Source organism: Echiichthys vipera (assembly GCF_963691815.1).
Source record: "Echiichthys vipera genome assembly, chromosome: 10".
In the NCBI taxonomy this organism is placed as follows: Eukaryota; Metazoa; Chordata; class Actinopteri; order Perciformes; family Trachinidae; genus Echiichthys; species Echiichthys vipera.
Genome location: NC_139835.1, coordinates 12,058,081 through 12,084,428, shown reverse-complemented (window position 1 = coordinate 12,084,428; position 26,348 = coordinate 12,058,081). Strand labels below are relative to the sequence as shown.

Here is a 26,348-nt window from a genome sequence, read left to right as displayed (position 1 = left end):
CCAATAGAACGGACTTCTACTGTGATGTAATATGACACTTGGAATTAGGATTTAGAAAGGTAGTAGCTTGATATTTAAAATAACAACAAGAGAGCATTTCTCATGCAGGCAGCCAGAGATGGATTTTCCTGCTAGACCACCAGACTAAATTACTGATTGAGTAACGGTGTGCTAAATCCTAACCATAGGCTGTATTAGCATGTCATTGTGATCTTTTGACATGAATGATACGTTTATGGGTGTTGGCAAGATTAGTATGGCCATATTACTGTAGATGTACTAGGTTGTGACAATATAGCACTGTAGCTAGCACTGTAGGTAGAGAGTCCTGAGGCTTATGTCTGACACTAAGGAAGCATGTCATTATCTGTCTATGCGATAACCGCCTCACCTTTGTATGCCTCAGTGGTAGACAGTGTCCTCCTGTTCTTGGAACTGAAATAACTTGGAGAATGTGGCTCTGGCTCCAATCAGTTGAAAGTGGCCATCACGGTGTCACGGTGTATAGATAGAAGTCAGTCACTGTGGGGTAGTGTAGAGAACGAATGCTGAGTTTCTCTGCTGTACTTTGAAATAGTATATATACTGTACACCCAATGTAGCACAAATCCTCCTGTGTTCCAAAGATACTTTTGGCTCTGCTCATTTTTTGGTTCATTTTGATTAATCTGTCTAATCACACACTTGGATGTCATTGGATTAATGATTTCACCACCCTTTTACCAAAATGTCAATTTGGCACCCATGATATTAGATAACTTAATAGGCAACCTGCTGTAAAGTTTTCTGAGCACACTCAGTGCTTCCAACACCATACTGTGGGGTGTAATGAATATTCTACCTGCCAGATACTTAGGCCAGGGCTTTAGAATAATATTGAAGAAATACTGTTGGATCTGCCTGTGGACAGAGCAACAGATTTACTGCAGATTAGCCTGTCTGAATTTCCGATTCTTTTACACATTTTTACTGTCAAGCCCTGCTCTTGTATGGACTATGGACAAATCAGGTGAAAACACACACTTTCACGGCAGCATACAAACAGGAGATCTATCGTTCTTACTGCAAATAGTCCATTTGCTTTAGGGGAGGGGTGGTGTCTTGGTAGAGCATTCAGGAGGCAGGACATGGCATGATTACACCACGATCATTTAGCTGGTTCCTAATTTGGTTCTAAACGACTGAGTCTCTTGAATTTGTAAGACCATTTCCGCAAATGTCGTCCTCAGATGTATAAGCCATATCATATGCATGTAATAGGGAAGAAATACATTGGAAAATTGAGGACATCCTTCTGCAGCGACTTTAATTTGTGTTTACTATGTGTGAACAGTCGTTTTTCTCATCAGACCATTGCATAGTACCTTACTGTTGCATACCCTTGGTACTGTTGTTTATCAGTTGCACTGGGTTACTACGGTGAAGAGCCAGCAGGATACATGGAATAATTAAAGGTCAGCAAGCGGTGCGAGAGATGAGCCCGATGTTAATGAGGCCTGCATGCCAGGCGATGAGACAGAGGAGGGAAATGGCATGGGAAGCCAGATTCAATGTACAGTCAACCTTTCCATGCCTCCCATCTTGGTTAGACAGCACACCTATGAAATAATTGAAAACATAATTGTTTGATACTGTCATACAATTGGCAGTGGCTGTTTTAGAACAGGAAAATCCATTAGATTAAAGACATTATTATTACAGAATCCTTTAATATCACACATTTCAAGAGTAAAAGCCGCAGTAATAAAATATATTTTACTGAATCATAGCACAGAGCTAACGTGACCTAGCGACTACCTTGACAGATGTTGAAGAGGCTTTTTCAAAAGACTGTCAAGTCCACACCCACACACACGTACATCAATGTTTCATGCAAGATAAACAACAAATGCTGAAGCAGTGGGCTGGCTATATATATATATATATATACACAGTATATAGATAGATAGATTTGGGGAAAGGTCTGTTACAGTTCATCAATATGTTTTAATTAACATTTGCATGAAAGAAAAACCTGGCGCAAAGCTTTGTTCACAGTTTATAGTAGAAAAAAAATGAAAAAAATATATTTTTCCAAAGTCTTCAGGTGTCCGTCTTTGTCTCTCTACACTATGTGGGTGTCTGTGTGTGTACCACTGTATAGCAACCTGGCACTTTGTCTGTCTTACCTCGTCAGATTGTCTGCATTCCCTTATCACCTCCCTGACACTGCCTCGCCTGCCTCGACCACCCTGTCAGGGCCCCCCAGGGGACCCTGTGTCCTGTCAGAGTACCACTGTGCCTGACTTTCATTAGCCAGCACCCCACAGGCTCTGTCACACAGCGTAAACACTCCCCAGCGTCACACAGAAAAACTGAGCTGCTGCTGCTTCCCAGACTCACAGCAAAAGGCTATTCTGTCTCGTGGCTGCCAGTGGCACAGCAGAGATGTCACGATACCAGAATTTATACTAAAAAATATCTCAGCATATTAATACTGTTCCGATACTCTGGGAAACAAAGTGAAATAAACAGAATTTTCATTCTCACTGTCATTGGCTTAAAAGTACCTTTTGCGCAGGAGTTTTTATTTCAGTTTTGACCTGAATTTAACTGTTTTGTTACCAGTTTGTAAGCTGAGATCCATTCCAAATGCGTTTGTACTTCAACTGTGTCAAAGAAAGCAGTATCAAAATTCTGGTTGTCGTGCAACAATGCTGCACACTAGCTGTTCACCGACCACATCAGACCGCGTGGAGGGATGATGTATCTGAGTTTTCATAGCATAAGAAGCATGCTGCTTCTCTTGCAACAGTGTTTGGTTAAGCAGATGGCGCTGGAAAAAGGTTTAAAAATAAGATGGATAAGTGAACAGGGGTTGTGTGGCCACCAGAAACAAAGACAAGCTGCCTCTATTTCAGTCGCACTCCCTTTCTCTGACTCTGTATATATTTGAAAAGATCTCTCCGCACTCAGTTGCATCTTTCTCTCTTTCTCTTTCTGTTGTTCTCTGGTATTGCTGTCCATCTGTCTGTTTTTGTGTGTTGGTTTGGCTGCTGTGTGTGTGTGTGTGTGTGTGTGTGTGTGTGTGTGTGTGTGTTTGTGTGTGTGTGTGTGTGTGTGTGTGTGTGTGTGTGTGTGTGTGTGTGTGTGTGTGTGTGTGTGTGTGTGTGTGTGTGTGTGTGTGTGTGTGTGTGTGCGTATGTGTGCATCTGTGTGCGTCTGTCTGTTTCTTTGGGTTCATGGTGGGGTGTTATTTGTTATATGGGGTTCATGTTGTGGGGTACAAGTAGGTTATGCATCCAGGAGGGCAATGCTTCAGCAGTTACATGGAGTCACTATGTACTCCCACGACGAGCACCACACCACCGCCCCCTACTGCTGGAGTGAGAGAGGTAAGGGCGCTTCAGCAACAAACCCATCAACTGCTGTCCTACTGATTATATTCGTGCGTCAGTATGTCAGTCCGTCCTGTGGCCCTGTTTTATCTTAAACATGCCTAGAAGTTCTTGCTCCTGTTCCGAGCTGTAGATGTGGGGTGACACCATCTACAAAGCAGTGCATAGTGTACACACTATGTATCCCCCAAGCCCCCCCCCCAAATAGTGGATGTCTTTCCTAAGCCTGTATGGTTTGGTTGTCATAAACACTCCTGAAAATTGCTTACATTGGACATCTCTTTAAACTGTTAATTTTAGCCTGACGTGTTCGTCTTTGCACCCATCTGTAGTTGTTGTTACATAAAGTCTGCACTCTGTGTAACATTAGGCTGGGCATGCAGTACTCAACATTGCCTAGCTCTGAATAATTCAGAAATGCAGCAATACAGAAATACTTTTATGATGGAGTCTTTAAGTACACAGTGGAGGATGTGAATGGGTAGCACTTTAACAGAGTTAAAGGACTTTTTGAATTTGGTGCAACTGCCAGTGGGTGTCTGTGTGTGCTTTCTGGTGTGGGTCTGTCTGTTTGCAGATATGTGTGTGTAAATACATGCGTGGAATACAATCTCATCAGTGTATAAAGACAAACAAAAGTGTGTGTGTGTGTTTGTCGAGTTGTCTCTTAATGATGTAAAATCACTTTTCTTCTCAGTCTATAACATCTTTTCAGTGGTATTTTCTTATGTTTTTATTACATACAATCTGCAGACGAACCATATGTGAACTTTAGAATATATTTAATCCGCACTCTATCAATTATGACGGCTTTTCCTCACATACCACCATTCTTTCTTCTTTTCCCGTGTCATCGCTGTTCCGTTCCACAACTCCTGCAACTCTACCTTTCTCTTTCCTGTTTTCTCTCTCACTCCCCCCTCTCCACACCGTGTCCACCCGTGCCGTGGTTCTGTGTTTGGCGGCTGCTGCTACAGAGAGTCGAGAAAACTCCTTCAGCCGTTCACGCAGTTCCAGTGTGTCCAGCATCGACCGGGACACCAAAGAGGCTATCACCACACTGCAGTTTGGAGAGTCCTACGGGCGCAAGAGTGACCCCCTGCCCACCCCATGTCTGTGGGTGGGCACCAGCTTAGGCGTGGTCCTGCTCATCCCAATGTCCATTCCCATTGACCATGAGGAAAGGATGGAGGAACCTGTGACCATTGGCCCCAGTGGTAAGTCCCAGTAAGGCAGTGTTTCATCACATAGGTGCTGTGAACCTTACAAAGGCTCTTAGTTAGCTGTACCATCGTTGTTAACACAATTTGCTGCACAAACAGGTAATATTACATTTCCAGTGTGCTCACCAAATAGTGTTGCCATGTTATGAAGTTGTGGCAATTTTCCCATTTCTCACCAATACTTTGGTGAGTACAATATTATTATCAAAATCCATGGAAAAATAACAACTTTGAAAAAAATCTGATTAATCCCATAGACAACCCACTACACAAACCCTAAATCCTAATTAATCTATTGAGAGGCTTAAAGTGCTTTGATCCTTGACTGTAACAAAATAAAGACAATTAAGTTGAGAGGGAATAACCATAAAAAATCTGAAAACACTCTTCACTCACCATTATAATCAAGCCATAAACTTATTCAATGGTATTACATTTCCAATCCAGATTGCATCATTTTTATTGCATTTCTCTTCTCAACTAGGGGCTAAAAGCTGAGATGACATAAGTTTTATGCATCACATGACAAATAACCTACAGCTGTTTTCACACCACCGCACGGCAACCGCCCTGTCAACCACCTACCTTCAAGAGTGTTCCCCAAAAAGCGTTTTTAAAAGAAGTTCAGCATGATGAACTCTTGACGGCATAGCAAAATCTGTGCGTGTTCACAGGGGCGGCGACCGCTTCGTACCCTGCCGCCTTGGTCGAAACCTCTTCCCCTCTGCTGCCTGCCGTTATTGAAATGACTCGAGGCAGCCAGTTATCGTGCAGCTGTGTGAAAGCAGCTTAACATGGATTTTCAATGGTTGAATGTACTTGTTTGAAAATAGAATAAAGGTACTCATCTCCATTTCCCTATTTAACCATTAAAAAGCTTGCTTATTTATTGTATAATTACTTTGCGTTTCTTTTGTAGTAACAATACTTATCCAATATACTTAATGTCCACTAATAACTTCTAATTATGTCAAACACTGTTAATTGCATGGAGCAATAAAGAGGGGAGACAAACAAAATGGTTTATTTTTGCTGAAAACAGCTCCCTGCATTCATCTTGTAGTAGTTAGTAGTTAGCCTTTTTTAAGGCATATTACTGTCATGTACACTAGCAATTTCACAAATAATAATATAGGTACACTCACTTTAAAAACTAAGGGCACTGATCTGATTATGGAAACATTAGCTTTCATCTCAACTCTACTTGTCTGACGCAAAACATCCACTGACATATGAGAAATGTTGATGCAATGCTTGATGCTTTTAAAATAAGAGCAGGTAATTTCCCCCTGAATTAAGTGAGCTGTGTGACACGGCATTTGAAAGCTCCGCTGTGCCCTGGTCTTAGCAATAATTAAGGGCTTCTATAACGGTATATTTATTTCAATTAGAGGGAAATTTGTTTTCATAGAGAACTTTGATGAGCATTTTTCATGCATGATCTTGCATTGACTTCTTTCTTTCATGTATTCGCAATGACTTTACAAAACTAAACCACTTGTACATGCATTACCAGTCCTAAAACCCTGCTGTGTGAAAAAAAGGTTCACTGTTAAAACATGAATAGACCCATAAATCCAGGCCCTTTGAAGCACCCGTTGTTCTCTTGAGATTAAAAAGAAACCATCATATTACTGGAAGGTCACGGATTCAGTTCAAAGGAAAAATTGATGCACAGAGAGACAGGTATTGTTATACTCCCCCTGAGTGTTCCTGTGGGTTGTTTCTATAGCAGTAAATGTATTTCAATCACAAGAGACTTATTTAGAATGAATAATAAATTAATTACACGGTGCACAGTCAAGTGAATTGTAAAGAGTCTTTAGAGATAAGACCACATCAGGACGTGGTATTTAAAGGGGGGTAGAGATGATATGATTAGTTTAAGATAGAAGATTTCCCCCTGGGGTCTAGACACTGGTGGTGGTGAAAAAGAGTTGACTGAAGATCTGAATGATGGGATGTGGAACTGAATGCCCAATAGTCAGCCGATGGAGTAGAAGCCAGAGAGTGGGAGGCAGGGAGATTATGAATGAATGAGAGCCCAAAGAGAGTCTTCCCGATTGAACTTCAATCTGCAAACTCTGGAATAATGGACTACTTAGTAGATAACAGGCCATACACTAACAGTACTTAGCTCCTAAATGACTATGTTTGACTATGTTTAGGTATGTCGACATTCACATACTGACCGGCTAAAGTTCAACTGAGCTCAATTCAAGAAAAGAAACAACACAATAGGATTGATGACACAACTCCGTCTACAAAAATATTGCGTTCTTCTCAGCAACATTGGTCTCAAAAAACTAAATTTTGCTTCGAGGGAAACTCATTTCGGATTTTTTTTAATATTAAGGACCATCTTGCCGTGGCTTTGGATATTGTAGTTCTAGACTTGATGCCTTCTTCCCTCTGTTGACTCTACCCAAACACTCCCAGGCACGATCCTGATGCTGAAAGGCTCAGTGTTGCACTTTAGCTTCTTGGACTGCATGGGAGCGCTCATTCAGAGACCCTATGAAGTTTGGAGGGATCTCAACGGCCCTGAGGACCCTGACCGACTGCGGAGACGCAAGCTGGTCAACTTTTCCCCATCATCCTCCCAAGACTCCTGCGGAGAGGGACATCTGGCTGTGGTGTGCTCGGAGAGGCAGGCCAAAGTAATCTTGATGCCCTCGCAGTCTTGTCTCTTTGTCCACAACATTACAGAGTCATCCTTTGTACTGCGAGCCGACGTGGTATCTGTGTGCAACAGTGTGTGCCTGGCCTGCTTCTGTGCTAACGGACACGTCATGACACTCAGGTATAACCTTAAGGGCTCATCCACTTACCTGAAACGTCTGCTTGGTTGGATGTTAATTAGTGGATCTTTTGTCCTGTGTTTTGAAATATTTTAACTCTAAGAATATACTTTGATTTCATGTGATTTGTATACTTGAAGGATATTTTATTTATATTTGTGAAAGGTATAAGATCAAAGGCAGTTTTCCAAGGATGGTCAAAGAATGTGATTAACAATCCAGAGATTAGATTAAATTAGATCAATTTAAATCTGATGTGTAGTGTGGTTTAATTTGTGCAGTACAATTATTATGATAAAGGTGTTCCTGCTGTTTAATTGTCTTTTACTCTTCTCACTCTGCTCACAGTTTGCCCAGTCTAAGACCGCTCATGGATGTCAATTACTTGCCTCTGACAGACATGCGCATTGCAAGAACCTTTTGCTTCACCCACGGGGGGCAGGCACTTTACCTTAGCTCCCCTACTGAGATCCAGAGAATTACATACAGCCAGGAGATGTGCGACAACTTGCAGGTCAGCACTGCAGTTTGTTTCCTACCTACCGGTATATCTCCCAACCAATTGGGGTCATCTTACATTTTAGTTCCGCAAAGTATTTGGTGCTGATCCATTCTTTTTGGCCCAGAGTTGACAGAGTTCACTGAAGTGAAATGTCACATGTCATGTGTGGTTTGACCTCCAGCGGGTTGATTGTGTGGATATAATTATTTGTGTGTGTGTGTGTGTGTGTGTGTGTGTGTGTGTGTGTGTGTGTGTGTGTGTGTGTGTGTGTGTGTGTGTGTGTGTGTGTGTGTGTGTGTGTGTGTGTGTGTGTGTGTGTGTGTGTGTGTGTGTCATATTCATAGATGTGTCTATTCTTGATATCATCACTGCACACTCACTAATGACAACAGCTGTCAGTGGCGCTTGTAACATAATGCTGCTATAGTGCCACCTACAGGCAACAGCAGTTACTCAGACTATAGTCTGGTTCTTCTCAGTCCGAGGGGGAAAGGAAAAGAAAGTGAAGAAAATGTTACCAATATGATGAATAGTGTATGATCAACAAATATCAGCATTACATCGCTGGTGCAAAATTGGAAAGAATTGTTTTCAGAAAACTGTTTTAACTTCTAAGAAGTTGTTTTTTCATTTGTTGTCATTCCAGGAGATGCTGGGGGAGCTGTTTACACCAATAGAAACACCAGAAGCCCAGAACAGAGGCTTCCTTAAGGGCTTCTTTGGAGGAAATTCTCATAACTTTGACAGGGAGGAGCTCTGTGCGTTTTTCTCTCTTTTCTAAAACAAATAGGTTCATGTAATGAATAAATCCATATATAGACTTAACTGTATGACAAGTAAAGCAATCCATTACAGACAGAATTGTAACCCAGAACGTGCTTGACTTCTACGCCTCCCATCACTTATTTTACCTGATGTTGTTGACAGTTGGTGAAGCATCAGCTGGGAAAGCTTCTCGGAGTTTGGCCCAGCACATCCCTGGGCAGGCGGGGATGGAGGGCATGAAGGTGGCAGCTAGTGGAGTCGTGGGTGATCTGGCACGGGCCCGCATCGCTCTGGATGAGAGAGGCCAAAGGCTGGGGGAGCTGGAGGAGCGAACCGCCCTGATGATGACCAGTGCAGAAAGCTTCTCCAAACACGCTCATGAGGTGAAAGCAAGATTACTCAAAATGTATCAACAAAATGATACACACAACCAACAACAACAACAAAAACATGTAGATTCAATGTTTAACAATCCAAGTAAAAAATGTTTTTATGAATACTGTTGTAAGCTGAAATAGATTTAAAATGAAGGTATGGTACACTCAACCAGAAAAATTGCAAGAATGTTTTAGAAATAAGAATTTGTTTTAAGTTACATTATAGCGGTTATATAGATGATATCCCTCATTAATTATCTAAAAACAATACAAGCTCCATTGTTCTCATCCCATTCCCTTTACCCCATTTTAATTTTATTAATGTACACTAATGTTAGTAATCACATATTTGAGCTAACTCTTCTTGTCCCTGAAGGAGACCTCACGGTGGCTCTAATTTTCCACCATGATGGCATTTATTTAAAGGGATAGTTCATATTTTTGTTGGGTTGCATGAGGTACTTATCTATAATCAGTGTGTTACCTACAATAGATGGCGGTCAGGATGCCCACAGAAGCAGTCAGGAGTAATGACATTAAAGCTAAGCAATGTACTTCTTTGGATGTGGGCAGTACCTAAATGTATTTTAGCAACCTAAAAAAAGTCTCACCTTAAAAAGAGATCTATATCAGTTAAGTGTATGCATCAAGTGTATGCTTGAATTATAATATTCTTCTGGTTTAACCTTGCCGTCAGCCCCGTTTAAGTTTATGCGAGGGGCACTAAAGCCACTTTCTATGCTCTTACCAAAGCCACCAGACCCCTTTGACTGGATGCTGGTCTACCTCTGGCTCGATTGGTTACTTTATAATAAATATAATAATGTGACTTTGGAGTTTTAAAGAACCTAACAAAACTAACAAACAAGTTCTTCATACAACTCCACTAAAATCAAAAATATCCTTTTAAAATGCTAGATTTAATACTGATATTTAGTTTCAAGAGAAATCTTTTTTTAAGTGTGGTGTTATTCCAAAGGACATTAAGAAATGGCAACTTGTTATTCTTCACCAGCGACAGTATGTGACTTTGTCTTTTTTTACAGCTGATGCTAAAATGCAAGGACAAGAAGTGGTACCAGTTCTAAAAGCAGGACAGAGGGCTGAGGCTGCCTTGGACTGCTGGGAGCTCTATGCCGGGAAAGGGACGTTCACTCAACAAATGAGAGCAATTAAAAGAGAGACTCAAGAGTGACTTTGTCTTTTACGGCTTCTGGACTGAGGCACTGTCCCATTGTTGAAGGACGGGGACGTGTTAGTTCCTTGTCTAGACATGTAGTGATGAGGATAGAAAGAGAATGGCGGCTTTTGAAGGACTGAAGATGAGACTGGAAATATCCAACGTGTGTGTGTGTGTGTGTGTGTGTGTGTGTGTGTGTGTGTGTGTGTGTGTGTGTGTGTGTGTGTGTGTGTGTGTGTGTGTGTGTGTGTGTGTGTGTGTGTGTGTGTGCGCGTATGTGGGTTTTCTGGACCTAACTGTGTAGAAACTCAAAAGTTAATAAACCAACAAGAAATGCATGAAACAAAAATGGATGACTATTAAAAATATCCAACTGCCATATTAAAAAGCAGCATGCTACTTTAACAGGAAATACAAAAATAAAAGTTTTATTTAATGATGTAAGCCAACAACAGAAACTATGAAAAACTTTATATTTTTTGAAATACTGACAAAAAAACTATATATAAAAAGGGAAATGTATACCTGCATTGCTATTAAGCCAAACCTTGTGTTCCTTTCCCTTTTTTTATTTTTTCATTCATTTGTTTTTGTTTTTCTTAGTCTCAGTAAATATTAAATGCCAGAATATAGATGCACATAGCTTTCTCTACACACAGGTAGAATGCTGATGTTCTTTCCAATTACTCTGGGCTGCACAGTGCAAACACAAAACAGTAGTATTTACACTCAGTACCTCTGCACAGTCTAATCACACTAATTTCACTTTTACGGCTGCTGCTACTTACAAAAGCATTAGATGATGATGAGGAATATCCCACTCCCCAACTACAGTTGTATGAAAACTGAGATCAGATTGTTGGTGAGATCTACTCAAAGGCTGAAAGAGTTAAAAGTGTTTCCTGGACACAGTGTGTTTATAACTATAGTATAAGCCTATATACTATTCATGTGCCATAAAAAACAACATGAGTGAATCCACTCACTGTAAACTAACTAACAAAGAGCTAATATGTGGTAGTCATTATGTTTCCTGTTTGATCAGAACAGACGAGACATGGAGTTGGCCATAGAGGGCATTCATCAAAGTCAATTTTCTTTATGGAAAAAATATATATATATATAAATGTATGAGTGTTTTTAATTTATTTTTTTGGTTGTTGTAAGTTCACCATTTCAGTCTTTAGCTGCCTTTGTAAGATGTATAAGTTTAGTGAGCTATTAGGTTGTGTGTGTGTGTGTATGTGTGTGTGTGTGTGTGTGTCTGTGTGAGGGAGAGAGAGAGAGAGAGAGAAAGAGTGCCACAAATATTAAACAACTGGACTCTTTCTCTGCCAAAGCAATCACAAATGAATGACGCCCTCGCCTCTCGCCACCTCAGTGTTTCAATAGTTTTGTTTCATATGTTTTCAGGGTTAAACCTGAGTGGTCTTCTTTTCGTGATCACAAACACTACTTTTAATGATTGTCAATGTCTTTGTGATGGAAGAGGAGTTTAAATCACATCCCGCTTAGACGCTACCAACTCCCTTGTGAGTCGTTAATCAGTAAAAGGTTCAGGAGAGGTAACAGTATTTTTTCAGTGATGTTCAGGTGTGAGTCAGTGAAGAAACTACGTACATGTGTAAAACATTTGCAACGATTTCAACTGAAGGCAAATATGTTCTTTTTTGTTCGATATTGTTCTTGATGACTTGTCACAGTCCTATATTTGATGGTGATGGCCTCTCAGCTGAAGGCTCTTGTATGTTAAAACCAACAAATGTTTCATGATACATGGCTGTGTATCATATTGTGATTGTGTTGTACATGTCAATGGGTAGCCACCTGGCACGGGCAAACAGCATTACCTGAGGAGGATATTTTGTACTTGTGTATTTCTCTGTATTTTGAATTGATCTAAAAACCAAACAGGATTATTAATATCCATTTTTCACACATCAGGCCTTGATACACACAAGCATTAACACATAGGCATTGCGCCTTGATCATGTTAACGTCACTCCCACATAAAATATGCACAGAGACACATACGCTCAAAACCTAAATAAAAATAACAAACACAAATGGATCTATCTGCATTGCAAGTCATGTCTGCTAGCTTCCTGTCAGGCTGCCGAGGCAGGCTTAAATGGCCTTTATTTGTTTTCACCAAACCCAAGTCACCGGAAATCCTAAAGCAGTGCAACATGGATTTCAGGAATTACACATCATTTGATTCAATGAGGTGTCTTACACATGTCAAAGAAAAAAAATCTCTCCCACATCTGTACCGTCCATGGGATTTGTGTTCAGTGCAGTTCTTTCAGTGGCAGAGAAAACACAAAAAAAATCTAAAAACAAAACCAAAAGAAAATTATAAAAAATCTGACTTCTACTGACAGGGTGTTTTGTTAGTATGTTTTTGGTTTGTATGTTTTCGGTTTTTATATTAACTGTACAGTTGAATCTTGGGAGAAAGGTGAAACAAAAACAAAAAACGACAAAAGATGAAGACATTCTTGGGATATTTTTCTCTGTATGTGTTGTACCTGTTACTGCTGGTACTGTATCTGGTATTCTGGTTCTGTCTAAATCACTGGAACTCTGTAGTTCTTCACACTGTAGTATCCTGAAAAGGCATTTCTCTGATTTTCTCAATGATGGCAGCAAAGTTTGTCTTATTTAAATGGATTCTACCACTTTTTGTTCTTATTGATATTATACTAGTGTAATAGAAATAACTTGATAAAAAAGAACTGAAAATATGTTGATGCAAAAGCAAACTAAAATAAACATTGATTGATGTACGCAGTTGAGAGCTCTGTTTTACTTGCCCCCTTCCTCAATCAGCCCAAAGCTTGAAAGTACAACATGGTTTTATTGTTATTTTAATATTACCTATTTACCTTTTTAGAATGTACCGTACCTGCTTGATCACTACGAGTAGCATACAGTCAGTGAATTATCTCACAAGCAATTCTCATAAATATTATTACCATGATAATGGATCTATTTTCCCTGCATTTCATATATCCTGTCACAATTATATAATTCTCTCAAATATTAATTTACAGTTTAAATCCATAACAAGCTGTAAATTCCTCCAGTCTCAGCCCAATAATGACATAATGGAACTAATTTACTCAGTAGTAGCCCTAGTAGCCTGCTGTTCTTCAGTACAAACGTGAAGTATTTTACTTGAGTATTTAAAGTTTGGAAGATATATCCCTGTCCTTTACAGATCCTTTACTTAAGTGAAAGTACTAATACCACACTGAGAAAATACTAAAAGTATAGTAAAAGTCCTGCACTCAAAACCTTACGTTAGCAAACTGTACTTGAAGTATTCATTGTACGAATATATGAATACTACTTCTACCACTGAAGTCCTGGAGAATGGGAAGTTTTGATTATGTACATTATTCATATAAGGACATCTCTCCATATCATAAAGTTCCACTCTTTCTATAATAATATTAAATATATTATTATTATATTATATTAAATGTTGAATATGGAGAATGAGCAGAACACCGCCATCTAGTGTCTCAAGATCATAGTCATAACAACAAAATATAATTAAAAGCAGTCGCTTTGCCAGGTTGGTTAGACCACCAGGGGACTTGAGTCTGTTTGAGCCTGTTTGAGCCCATCCCCTCCAGAAAATTGCACCATAAAAACAAGTATTGCAGAGGAGTTTGACTGACAGTCACCGTTACAGCTAAGTAAAGATGAAAGTTAGCTTACCAATTAAGGAGAATCGTAGTCATTTGGGCATGCATTTTAATGTTGTTGAACTCCTTTATCTCAGTCCATTGAGTGAATGCTTGGCCTGTATTGACTCTAGTTTTTGTCCATCTCCAGTCACTCAGCAGCTGGGACAAATAAGCAGCTGCAGGATTGGCAAACTCCATTTCACCCAGTGCCAGCCTACAGTAGCTGCACCAAACAACAGACAACCCCGGCACCCCGCAATGCAGGCCACTATTGTCTGGTACAATGTATACAGAACGTGACAGAAAGTCATCGTCAAACCCATCAAAACATTTTTAAATTATTAATTCAGACTAAATATATATATTTTTATGAAAAAGCAATACTTTCATTCTGTACCCCGCAAAACACCCTGCGGTGTATTATTTTTAAAAATATAGCTTTTCATAAAGAGTCTACATAATCAACCTTTAATTATATTATATATAATTAATATTTAAGTATAATAATAAATTAGACACTGAATAAAACTAAAACTAAACTAAACTAACTAAAATAAGCCACATTCTCAATCCCATTCACTCAGCATCATTCCCATGAATGTTTCAAGGAAATACACCCAGCGTGTAGCCAAGGCTTTGACTTCCGGATTTCTGTGCAATCACATGCCGATCAGGAGTCGATTGCTCATTCAGCCAATCAAACCCAGATTCGGCGGAGTGGCGACCAATCAGATTGCTATATCGGGCGTGCTCATCCCGCCCCCTGCTCATTCAGCAGACACTTAACTAAAGTGTAGGAAGGATTTTGGAACCAGGTTAGCTAACGGTAATGTTGTGTCACAGCTAAAAGAGTATTAAAACAGTACAACTGTTAGTCAAATAAAGGACATTAGCAATGCCGCCGCTGAGTTGTGTTGTTCCAAATGGAAACGGGACGTTACAACGTTAGCTAGCGTTACAGACTCATATTCCTTCTCTTTATGTTTGGGCATTTTTACAACAACTATGGAAAGTTAGGGCTGTAGAAAAGTACCAGCTAACGTCAAAGGACAGGTAGGCCGATGTCTCTTCGGCTCTTCTCGTGTTTGCTGCTGCTCTTCTGTCTGGGTCTGTTCACACTTGAACTGCCGGGGGCTGAGGCAGACTCGGTACCCAGTGCTACCAACACTTTAGTATGGGGACCTGGACTCGAGGCAAACGTCGTCCTCCCGGCTCGATTCTTCTACGTGCAGGCGGTGGACAGCTCGGGGAGAAAGTAAGTCGTTATATTAGGCCTGTTGATAAGTATGTTGTAAAATGCTATAGCAAAACTGCTTTCAAATGTTTCACGTAGCATCAATCTGTTTTTTGTAAGGTGGTGGGAATATTTTCATGTACGTCAAAAATACTTTATTTAACTTGTTTTATATGTGTAAACAAGTGGTTGTGCTAGAATCAGAATAACTGCGTGTGTATCATTTTAATTTCAACTGGATGTGACTGTTAAATACTAAAATTGTATATCATTACGTTAACAAAGACGCAGCTGAACCCCAGATAGGGTTTATTGCTGTTAATACTTTTCTTCAGTGTTTTTAGTTTTGTTTTGTTTTTACCGAAAAATAACTTTAGGTCATTATCATATTAAAGGGGAGCTACGCCCATTTTCAAAATCCATACATGTTATTGAGTCCAAAACACATTAGTAAACATGAACAACTCTTTCCCAAATCCAAAAATTAGAGTGCCAGAACTCAAACTTGTGATGTCATCAAGTATAAAGTGTGGTAGTGCTCCATAGACGATGGATTGTGAAAGATGGTATACTGCTCAAATCACTTGAAGGGACACTTTGGGCGCACTCACAGTGTTAAATCACACATCAGATCTTGATGAACAAGTTATTCAAGCTGAAAATCTTTACTGATGTTCGCTATGTAATTGTTGAGCGCAAAGTGATGTAACGAGAGTCAATGGAAAGCAAAATCATCAACTCACTGAGGGCTGGATTCAAAATCACAACAAAAATCCAAGTGAGACATTTCTTGCTGATCCAACTTAGGTGAATTTTATCACAACAACTCATAATGTGACTCAGTGTGTATGGCCCGACAACGCCTGGGCATGCTCCTGATGAGTCGGCAGGTGGTGTCCTGGGGTATCTCCTCCCCGACCTGGATCAGGGCATCAGTGAGCTCCTGGACAGTCTGGACAGACTTGGGTGCACATAATGTCCCATAGGCGCTGAACTGGCTATAGGTCAGGTGAACCAGAGGGCCAATCAATGACATTGATGCCTTTGTCACCAAGGAACTGTGTACACACCCTATCCACATGAGGCCGGACATTGTCCTGCACCAGGAGGAACCAAGAGCCCACTGCACCAGGGTAAGGTCTGACAATTGCTGTGAGGATTTAATCCCTGTACCTAACAGCAATCAGGCTACTGTTGGCTATAACATGGAGGCCTGGGCGACCCTCCAATGATATGCCTCCCCAGACTATCACTGACCCACCGGCAAACCAGTCATACTAGATGAAGTTACAGGCAGCATAATGTTCACAACGGCGTCTCCAGACTCTTTCACACCTGTCACATGTCCAAATCAAGTTGCATGCTGCTGGGCTGTAAGCACAGTGGTGTCCCACTAAAGGACATCAGGACCTCATGCCATCCTCATGGAGTCTGTATGCCACTTGTCAGAAACATGAACACCAGTAGCCTGCTGAAGGCAATTTCGTAGGACTCTGGCAGTGCTTCTCCTGATCCTCCTGGCACGAAGGAGCAGATACTGGTCCTGCTGCTGGGTTGATGAGGAGAGAGCAATTTTCTGTGGCCACCACATGCAAAACCATTCCTTTTTTGGTGGTTGTCTTGCTTTTGCCTCTCCATTGCACCTTTTGTTGCTTTCATTTCCACGGATGCAGGTGATATTCATCCACAATCCCTTTTGCATCCTATATGGACAGATTGATACCACTGAAGTTTAAGCGATTTGGTGTTATGGTGACGATTAAGTGTTCCCTTCATTTTTTGAGCAGTTAGATGACACTGAGAGCACCTAGGAGAATGTTCTCAGTATATAGGGCGATAGAATAAAACTCGTTTGGATTTAAAAACCAAACAAACAAAATTCATTAACTGTCGATGGAGCAGCTTTAGACTTTATACCTAATGACAAGTTTTAGACTTACTCCTCTGGTTTCTGGCTTTGAGAGAGAGTAGCTCATGTTCACAAATATTGATTGAACTTTCCCAGGCCATGGGAATAACACTGGAATTCTTTATTCAGATTATGTTCCCCTTTAAACTTAAAGCCTAGATGTTTATTTTCCCATCAAGAAATGAATGTCGTCAGGTGTAATCCCCACAATTCTAATTTCTAGGGGGAAAAGAGTGTGGTTCTTAAATAACTGACTGTTGAAACGATAATGTCCTAATTTTATTGACGCAATACGATGTAACTGTATTTTTAGCACCTGAGGACTGCGTGAGTGCAAAGAATGGAAAATGCAGTAAATCTTTTCAACTATGGTGAAATTTCAAACTAGTAAGAGTTAGAGAGCAGACATGAAAGTCTGCACCCCAGGGGGAAAGAGTCAGACAACCTTCTAAAACCCCTTTCAACAAAAAGCTCCCATGGGTCCAATGAAGATATCCCACTCTGTGTGGAGTTACTCAGTGGGTGTCACTTTCACACATGCTTTGGGTCTCAAGATAGATCAGTTTCTCACTTCCATTCATGTCTATAACAAAAAACGACATTACAGTTGTCGGTTGAACCCACAAGAGACAGACAATAGCAGCATGCCAAATACCAATGCACAACTTGTACTTTTAATTACAATGCAACTGAAAAATATGAGACTTTTTTTTTTTTAATCGTCTTGCTGCTTTTAATAGGAGTTCGACCGATATTGGAAAAAGCGAATGCCGATTAATCAGCTGCTATTGTTATTTTTCTCGATCACGAGGAAATTAAAAACACTGAAACAACAAATTAGCATCAGAATAAATGTGTTATGGTGAATTTTAAAAGCGCGATTGCCTGTTCAAGAGAACTGGAGACCTTTTTGTATATGGCTGATTTTGTACACTAAACTTAGTTTATCACTGCTTCAGTCACTTGCATGACTTGCATGCCAGCATGCTGGTACTTTTCCAGCTTTGTGCTGTATTAGCAGGAGCCCCTTCTCCATGTTTTCTTCCTTACAGTTTAACAACATCACCTGGTGAGAAGACCTTTGAAGTGAAGATTGTGTCTCCAGTGGAGCAGTTCACCAGGATTTGGATCCAGGTCCTGGATCGTCAGGATGGCTCCTTCCTGGTTCGCTACAGAATGTATGCCACCTACACAGACCTTCACCTCCACATTCTGCTGCAAAACAAGCATGTCGCCAAGTCACCATTCATTCTTAAAGGTAGAACACAAGCCAAGTTGCCTATAAAATGTCTTAGGATGAGATTGTGTTCATAAAGATGGCACATGTTTACGTCAGGAGAAGGATCTTAAAGATGATGATGATGATGATGATGATGATGATGATGATGATGGTGAAGATGATGTTTCTGTGTTTTTCCTCTACAGGCCCAGTCTACCATGAGGGCTGTGACTGCCCCCAGCCCAGTGGTCCTGTATGGGAGGCCCACATGCACTGTCCTCAGTCCTTCCCTCAGATAGACAGGGACCTGGCCGTCTACACTAGTGTCGACCCAGATCGTAACGCACAGGAGATCCCACAGCGCTTTGGGCAGAGACAAAGCCTCTGCCACTACACTGTTAAAAACAACAAGGTGCATCACACATATGACATCAGAAACACCAAACACAGAAGGAATAAGAAATAAGATAAATGGAAATATCAAAATCATCAGATTGAAACTATTCACTATGCAGTTATGCCACAGTTAATGACATGGCAGCGCTCTACCTTTGAAAAAAGGTACGAAACACCAGGTGAGTGGATATTATATTTTTAGCAAACAGCCAGTATCAGCCTGGTGTAACAGCAAACTGATATATCTGTCTCTTTCAAATCCCTTCAAAGGGCAGTATGGCAATAAAGGGTCATATTTCTTTAGCCTGGATGACAATTATGGCCATCTGATAATGTAAAGTGGGCCAGGAGAGCCTGGAGCTATGTGACACACCTGTAAGAACAGTCTATCAAACAGGTGTTCAAGGGTACAATCTTCTCAAAATAACACTACTGACGTCAATCCAGGTTCCCTTTAATTGTGATATGTCTAAAGCCCTGTTAACACAGTGCTAGCATTACCTGGGAACATCCAGTCATTTATCAGTTGTCTGGGATTCACAATCCCATTGTGATTTTTCAATACTTTATTTTGAACATTTAGTCATTGTACATTGTTAATTAACAATTGAAAAATAGTCTTTCTTTTCTGTACGTAACTGAAATAATTCCTATATGTGGGAACATATACCAGTCTGGCCATACAATTACTTATTAGCGTTTCAGAGCTTTTGACCATATCTCCTGTTATTGTGCTGATATAGCTTTTTATTCTCTTTAGATCTACGTTAAAACTTTTGGAGAGCATGTTGGCTTCAGAATCTTTATGGATGCAATCCTCCTGTCACTCACCAGGAAGGTAAGCTCTTCTAACGCCCCTTTCACACATGCACTGCAAGCCTAGAATTATCTAGACATAAACCAATGGGGCTGTTTCAGACGGACCGGACTTTAAAGTTTACACTGCCAGCTCTCGAGTACAAAGACCAGTTAATCTCTGAGTGTGCTCATATGTGGACCATACTTGATGTGGATGCCTTGATGACGTTTAACTCTCGAGGACCGGGGACGTTTTTCTTTCTTGTGAGATTAATTCACACATCCATATACCTATATATATGTGTGTGTGTGTATATATATATATAATGTATACAACACACTGTTGTATTTATCCTGAGTACTTTCACACAGAATGCTAAAGCAAACTCCATTACTACGTTTAACTTTAACAGAGGCAGCACATACCAGATCCACTCCTTCTGTTCTTACCTTTACATTAAAATCCCAAGACATATACGCTGTGTAACTGTTAACCAGGTGCAGCTCCCTGATATGGAGTTCTTTGTTAACCTTGGTGACTGGCCGTTGGAGAAGAGGAAACCCAGTGATAAGCTTCATCCCATTTTTTCCTGGTGTGGCTCCAACAATACCAGAGATATTGTCATGCCCACCTATGACCTGACTGAGTCTGTCCTTGAGACCATGGGAAGGTAAGGCCATGCATCTAAAACATATGTATCTATAAAATATTGCGCAAAGCTGGGTTAGGCTAAAAGATTTGTAGTTAGCAGACTAGAGTAAGCAACATTATCAAGTCACTGCCTGTGGGCCTGGGGGCTTTGAAAAGTTTCTGTCAGGAGTTGTAGTCAGCTTGGACACACAGCAGTCATGTAGTCATGAAGATGATTTTCAATATGCTCTTCTTCCCTAAACGGATGACAATGGGGACATGGAAGTCTGTGTATTCAGACTTCACCGTGACACAGTCACAGTGCAGACTGAATCATGTGGAACTGAAATAGATATGTCTTCTCATTATTTACACAGCATTGCTTCATGCATTTTTATGCAAGATTTGTGTGGGACAGCAAAAACCTCTTGCTAGAAAATATTGCATTTTACATCTAGATTGAAACAGCAAAACAGCTCTCAATATCATACGTTACAATACATTAACTTTTGCCATACAGAAATTTAGATGCAGTTCAGATACTGCTTGTCATTTTATATATTTATATATATATATATATATATATATATATATATATATATACTGGAGAACAAAATAAGAGAATTCAAAAATATTCCTTTTTGTTATCGTCCATAATTTGATAGAATATCCACTGTGGCTATACCAATGCTGTACTAGCATGTTTTTTAAATAACCAAGGCACTTTAACAAAACCCAATTTATTTGGGTCTGATAGGAAACATTATGTCCGGCGTCGGACTGGGAACAACTGAACCCAAAGTCAGTTAAATATGGAGACGGAAGAGTTCAGATCTAAACCCCATAGAGAATCTCTGAAAAATCCTCTGCAACAAAGTAATGTCTAAGGAACCCACTACAGTTACCAAACTGTAGAAGAGGCTGCAAAAAAAATGGACCAAGATCAAACCAGAGTAGTGTGAGAAACTAGTGATGTGCTGAAGTCATTCAAACCAAGGGCCTCTACACTTCCTATTCATTTTTGAATCCTATAACCCTAAGAAAACATTGTTTAAATCTTTTCTTATGAAACAGTGGTTACTGTTCTCTAATTTTGTTGTGCCTTGGTTTTTTATAAAAACATGCTACTACAGCAGTGGTATAGCCACAGATATTCTATCAAATTCTGAACAATGTAAAATAACTATTTCAGAATAAATCAAGCATTAATACTTTAATACTCTAATATTCATCTCCAGTGTATATGTGTCCATAATACATGCAGAAATGAGTAATATTGATAACATATTGTCTATTCAATGAACAGAGTAAGTCTGGACATGATGTCAGTGCAGGCGAACACAGGGCCACCATGGCCAGAGAAAAACGCCACAGCCTTCTGGAGGGGGCGGGACAGTCGTCAGGAACGTCTGGAACTGGTCAAGCTTTCCAGGGCTCACTCCGACATGATAGATGCTGCCTTCACCAACTTCTTCTTCTTCAAACATGATGAAAGCCTATATGGGCCGCTGGTCAAACATGTGTCTTTCTTTGACTTTTTCAAGGTGAGATTTCTCCAGCCAGGCTGGTTTCTGATTTCATTGATCCATAAAATGTCTTGGAGTCTGTGATATTTTGATAATAACTAAATTATAATGCATAAAGCTGGTTTAACACAGCTGGGCTCTGGGCAGCAGGAAAGAATCTGTGCAAGTTCACATGGGCAGCAACTGCTCCATACCCCTGCAGCCGTAATCAAAAATGCTTCTTCTCTGCTGCCTCCTGCGCTGAAATGAGTGGATGTGGTGAGTTGGCATACGGCAGTCTGAAAGCCCCTTAATGGCAAGGAGATGCTAATGCTGCTAGATCCAGTACAAATGAATCCTAAACTCCTTAAGGCTTCATTTTTTTTAGCTTTAGCTAATTGTTTTACAACCATAGGAAGGCATTTTCAGCAAACAAGCTCAGACAAGCGGAGTGTGTCCAATTTGCACAAAAGGTTAGAGAGCCTAAGTAAACCACTGTAGTGTCTGGTGAGGAATTTAAAGACCAAGATCATTTTCTCACGAGTTGATGGTCCAAACCAGTGCTTATTATCCAGTTGCCAAAAAGATGTCTCTGATGGGATGTAGCTCTGTCTCTGCTGTGTATTAAACTAAACCTAAAGTGTTTCATATTTTAACTGGCATGTTTTTCAGAATTGATTTAGAAGAAAGTAAATTAATCATTATTTCTATCCCATGTCCACCACCAGTACAAGTACCAAATAAACATCGATGGCACAGTGGCAGCGTATCGTCTGCCTTACCTACTGGCAGGAGACAGTGTGGTCCTAAAGCAGGATTCTGGCTACTACGAGCATTTCTACAACGAGCTTCGCCCGTGGGAACACTACATCCCAATCAGGGCAGACCTAGGAGACCTATTGGAAAAGATCCAGTGGGCTCGTGATCACGATGAAGAGGTGGCGATGATAATGATTATGGGCATTGCACATTATGTCGGGCAGTTAACCTTATGACATGGTGTAATTCCATTCTGTGTGATAAAAAAAATAACCAGGTTGCTCTGATTCTTGCTGTCTTTCAGGCAAAGAAAATTGCACTGGCCGGTCAGCACTTTGCCCGTAATTATCTTATGGGAAACAACATATTTTGTTACTACTACAAACTTTTCCAGGTAAAAAACAGTCACACTCTATTCAGGGTGTATGGTTTCACATGATGCAGAAATGTGTTCTAATTGCATATTTATTATTAGCCTGTTATAGTGCTCTCTGTAAGTTTAATGTTCTTCTATTAGGAGTACGCTAAACTCCAGGTCACAGAGCCCAAGATTCGTGAAGGCATGGAGCTTGTAGAGCAGCCCAGTGATGACCTGTTCCCATGTTCCTGCCACAGGGGGAGGGTAAGGGACACCCTTTAAGTTTCCCTTGTGTCGCAGTGACTTTGTATCATTTCAACTAACCTCATTTTACAGGATTATACCAGTAACCAGGGGGAAATGGGTTGTTACATTTTTTTTAAAAGGATTCTGAAATCGGCTTGAATCATTGTCCAGCTTTGGTTTTGATCTGGATCACAACCTCAGTATGTGTTCAAACTTTTTAATAAGACTGGGACACCTGTGAGCCAAAAAAATGGGATTCTCCCGATCCCAGCTGAAAGCTCGATTCAGTAACAAAATGTAATAAAAGGTTTAAATTTGTCAACAACATTATTATGTAGTGTTTACAATTAATTTTGCAGTTGACGTATTAACCTTTACAGTGATTGAATAGACTAGACATTATTAAGCCTTAATAGGTAGCCCAAAAGTACTTAGTCCCAATAAAATAATCCCCCAAATAGCCGTCTATATCAAACAAAACATTTAATTTTAACCTTCATTTAGCACTTAATATTAATAACAAGGTTACAGGCAGATTAGTTTCTTACAGATACATTCCCCATGCTGTTTTCTGTCAAAAAAAAAAGGAATAGCCAACATTGTCATATGGTGACTGTGCCTTCCCTCAGAACAGTAGCATGTCTATTTAACCTGATTTCAGTGGTTACTGAAAAATGGCAGAAGTCTGTAAATGTAAGAGCTACAGCTGCACAATATTCACTGACCTTCTCTTGAAGACCTCCATGTCCCGTATATGAGCTTCCAACCAGCTAGACAGTGACAGGGGCAAAGACAAAGAGGTTTATGTGTGTATTAATGGTTGTTCTGTTCTGTAATAGACCTTTTTCACAGCAGACATTCTGACTCACAGGTGTTACTGATAACATTAACGATGGCTTTGTTCTGTTCAAGTGCCTCAGTAAGCCATGACAGTGAGTCAGCGTGCACAATATCAGGACCCTGAAACTGAAGCAGATAAATGGAAATCAATCGTTGTGGATTTTATTATTTCCAACTGAGCTTTCTCTGCAGTGACTCATCAAAATGTCTGTGAAAAAAAGAAATTGGTTTCATGGTGCAGTGAACCTCTGCTCTTTGATAGTTATGCCTGTTTATCTGTACATGATTGAGAGGGATGTATTTTGGTTAAACTGGACTTCCAGAACAGGCAGACTTATAGCAGAACATACCATAATTGCCCCTAACTCTGGCAAATACATTGTTGGGTTTAAACTTGTCATTGGTAATACTAATAACTGGAAAAAAAAATACTGGTATTAATGTTTAAACTTTCATACCACTCGTCCCCGGGTCACACCATACCAACTTACAGAGTGTGGCTCCCTCTGGTGTATGTGAGGAGCCACTGCACCTCACCAAATAAATGCAAGTTGAACATAAAAAAATTACACTAATATATTAAAAAACCTGCACACCGGCTAATTAAACATGTAGTGAGGTTGAAAGTGGGTGGAGCTGTGCTGAAGTGGGTGGAGCTGTGCTTTCATACATCGTGAGAAGAGGATTAATCTGCCAACATGAGTGAAACCATAATATGCTTATAATATATACCGTTTAATCATTAAAAAAATTGCTTACATTTTTCTATTTTACCTCTTTTTTTTAAGTACAAAGTGATTATTCAAGTTTGAATGAGTTAAAGTTCAAACAAAACTGCTGTACATAATTATGCTGCCTCTTATTGGATTTTACAAATTATAATTGTATTATTATATATCTGATGGCACATACAGTATTTTTTTCCCTTATGCCAAAACAAATCCGACTACTACTTTGTTTTGAAAGCTGGCACATTTCCTAGTGACACCACTCTTTCTGATCCCAACATGAATCTTTTTGATTGTTTTCCAGGCAAAGGATGAACTCTGACTGACCTGTCATCCAGTTACAGAGCAATCCTTCATACCTCATATACTGCCAAATAATGTTTCAGAGTGGTAAATCATTGTATGCTTATGATATGAATATTGCATCTGCTTTTTAAAAATAAATATTTCTCTTTTTGTAAGTTTAAAGTGATTGTTTTACTCACACACTCACACATACACAGAAACCCTATGCAAAGGCACATGCAAAAACCTACACTTGCAGTTAAAAGTGTTGTTGAACATTAAAGATTATTTTGTCAGTTTTTCACACACAGGAAATGGGGTGTGAGAGAAGGGGGGGGGGGGTTGACATGCAGGTTAGAGTCGAACACTCAGCCACTGCCTTGAGGACCTTCAGCCTCTTTACATGGGGCGACTGCTCCAACCGCTCAGCCACCCCGTTGAACAGGATTTTGTCGAGTATCCATCCTGTGAAATAACCTATAAACATAACACATACATTTTAGCATGGGACCTATGTTCAATCTGCACTGTCATCAAACACCTGATGTACTGATGTGTCCTTGAGCAAGACAAACCCTGCCAGCTCCAAGGTTGCTGTTTTGTAGCTGACCACCATAAAAGAAAAATCATCTGTGCCTAGCTAAGTCTCGCTGACAATGGTGGAAGAAGTGCTCAGAGCTTTTACTGAAGTAGAAGTAGTATTACCATACTGTAGAAATACTGTTACAAGTAAAAGTCCTGCTTTCAAAATGTTAAGTACAAGTACAAAACTATTTGAATCAAAATGTGCTTAAAGTAAAAAAAGTAAAAGTACTAATCATGCAGAATGGCCCACTGCAGAATATTTTTATTAGACCATTATTGATAGATTAATGTAAATTGTACTTTAATGGTGTAGCTGGTAAAGGTGGGGCTAATTGTATTTACTTAATATACTGCTGTGTAGCTTAATCTAAAGCAATATATCATCTCATCTTCTCATCTCATCTTCAACCGCTTATCCAGGTCGGGTCGCTGGGGCAGCAGCTTTAGCAGGGGACCCCAAACTTCCCTTTCCCGGGCCACATTAACCAGCTCTAACTGGTGGATCCCGAGGCGTTCCCAGGCCAGTGTGGAGATATATAATCTCTCCACCTAGTTCTGGGTCTTCCCCGAGGCCTCCTCCCAGCTGGATGTGCCTGGAACACCTCCCTAGGGAGGCGCCCAGGGGGCATCCTTACTAGATGCCCAAACCACCTCAACTGGCTCCTTTCAACGCAAAGGAGCAGTGGCTCTACTCCGAGTTCCTCACGGATGGCCGAACTTCTCACCCTATCTCTAAGGGAGACTCCAGCCACCCTCCTGAGAAAACCCATTTCGGCCGCTTGTACCCGCGACCTTTCGGTCATGACCCAGCTTTCATGACCATAGGTGAGGGTAGGAACCAAGATTGACCGGTACATCGAGAGCTTTGCCTTCCGGCTCAGCTCTCTTTTCGTCACAACGGTGCGGTAGAGCGACTGCAACACCGCCCCCGC

At 40.3% G+C, this 26,348-nt stretch overlaps 2 protein-coding genes across 2 annotated transcripts in view; both read left to right on the top strand.

Annotated features, from left to right (window-relative positions):
• stxbp5l (syntaxin binding protein 5L) overlaps window positions 1-10,133 on the top strand; it is a gene marked incomplete at both ends in the record, with an annotated part of 158,317 nt that extends 148,184 nt beyond the window's left edge. Inside the window, 7 exons of the mRNA XM_083920978.1 lie at window positions 3,273-3,374; window positions 4,355-4,594; window positions 7,040-7,403; window positions 7,750-7,915; window positions 8,550-8,661; window positions 8,831-9,051; window positions 10,092-10,133. Of these exons, the coding sequence (XP_083777104.1) occupies window positions 3,273-3,374; window positions 4,355-4,594; window positions 7,040-7,403; window positions 7,750-7,915; window positions 8,550-8,661; window positions 8,831-9,051; window positions 10,092-10,133 (1,247 nt within the window). The remainder of the gene's footprint in view (window positions 1-3,272; window positions 3,375-4,354; window positions 4,595-7,039; window positions 7,404-7,749; window positions 7,916-8,549; window positions 8,662-8,830; window positions 9,052-10,091) is intronic.
• Window positions 10,134-14,739: 4,606 nt separating this feature from the next.
• Window positions 14,740-24,965, top strand: poglut2 (protein O-glucosyltransferase 2). Its single transcript, XM_083921629.1, has 10 exons — window positions 14,740-15,178; window positions 18,119-18,324; window positions 18,492-18,697; window positions 19,442-19,519; window positions 19,978-20,150; window positions 21,417-21,654; window positions 22,344-22,553; window positions 22,679-22,768; window positions 22,892-22,996; window positions 24,851-24,965. Exons 1-10 carry the CDS (start codon window positions 14,985-14,987, stop codon window positions 24,866-24,868), a joined length of 1,518 nt encoding a protein of 505 aa, XP_083777755.1. The 5' UTR covers window positions 14,740-14,984; the 3' UTR covers window positions 24,869-24,965.
• Window positions 24,966-26,348: the final 1,383 nt, after the last annotated feature.

Bases quoted from the DNA above. Each gene is read 5' to 3' on its own strand.
- poglut2 (XM_083921629.1), top strand. From the start codon at position 14,985: ATGTCTCTTCGGCTCTTCTCGTGTTTGCTGCTGCTCTTCTGTCTGGGT. The intron at 21,655-22,343 runs GTGAGATTTCTC...GTCCACCACCAG, and splicing joins CTTTCTTTGACTTTTTCAAG to TACAAGTACCAAATAAACAT. The intron at 22,554-22,678 runs GTGGCGATGATA...GCTGTCTTTCAG, and splicing joins CTCGTGATCACGATGAAGAG to GCAAAGAAAATTGCACTGGC.